The 360-nt window shown below is 66.7% G+C and overlaps 1 protein-coding gene across 1 annotated transcript in view; it reads left to right on the top strand.

Annotated features, from left to right (window-relative positions):
- PDGFA (platelet derived growth factor subunit A) overlaps window positions 1-360 on the top strand; it is a 24,085-nt gene that overhangs the window by 513 nt on the left and 23,212 nt on the right. Inside the window, exon 2 of the mRNA XM_015564987.1 lies at window positions 3-69. Coding sequence (XP_015420473.1) covers window positions 3-69 — 67 coding nt within the window. The remainder of the gene's footprint in view (window positions 1-2; window positions 70-360) is intronic.

The following is a 360-nucleotide window of genomic DNA, read 5'->3' as shown; positions in this document are numbered from 1 at the left end:
AGCGGCTGGCGCACAGTCAGATCCACAGCATCCGGGACCTCCAGCGACTCCTGGAGATAGACTCCGTAGGTAAATCGCGCCCCTGCCCTCGCGCGCGGGGAGGGCGCGGGGAGGGAGTGCGCCCCGCGAGGCCTCCTGCGTTCGGGTTCGGCCGCCTCCCGCGCTCGGGCCGGCGCCCGGAGGAGCCACCGAAAGGTCAGAATCCAGTCCCGGGCCATAAAAGCCCAGGCGGATGAGTCAGGAGTTTCTCTTCCAATCACCACTTTCTCTCCGCCGCCCGCGGGCTGCGCGCTCGCCCCGAGCTTGTTTTTGCCTTTAAGGAACTTGCCGCGTGTGTCACGGGGAGTTCAGCCACATAGA

This window comes from Myotis davidii, unplaced genomic scaffold (genome assembly GCF_000327345.1).
Source record: "Myotis davidii unplaced genomic scaffold, ASM32734v1 scaffold1320, whole genome shotgun sequence".
NCBI classification, from domain to species: Eukaryota; Metazoa; Chordata; class Mammalia; order Chiroptera; family Vespertilionidae; genus Myotis; species Myotis davidii.
This window is presented reverse-complemented; position numbering and strand designations above follow the sequence as displayed.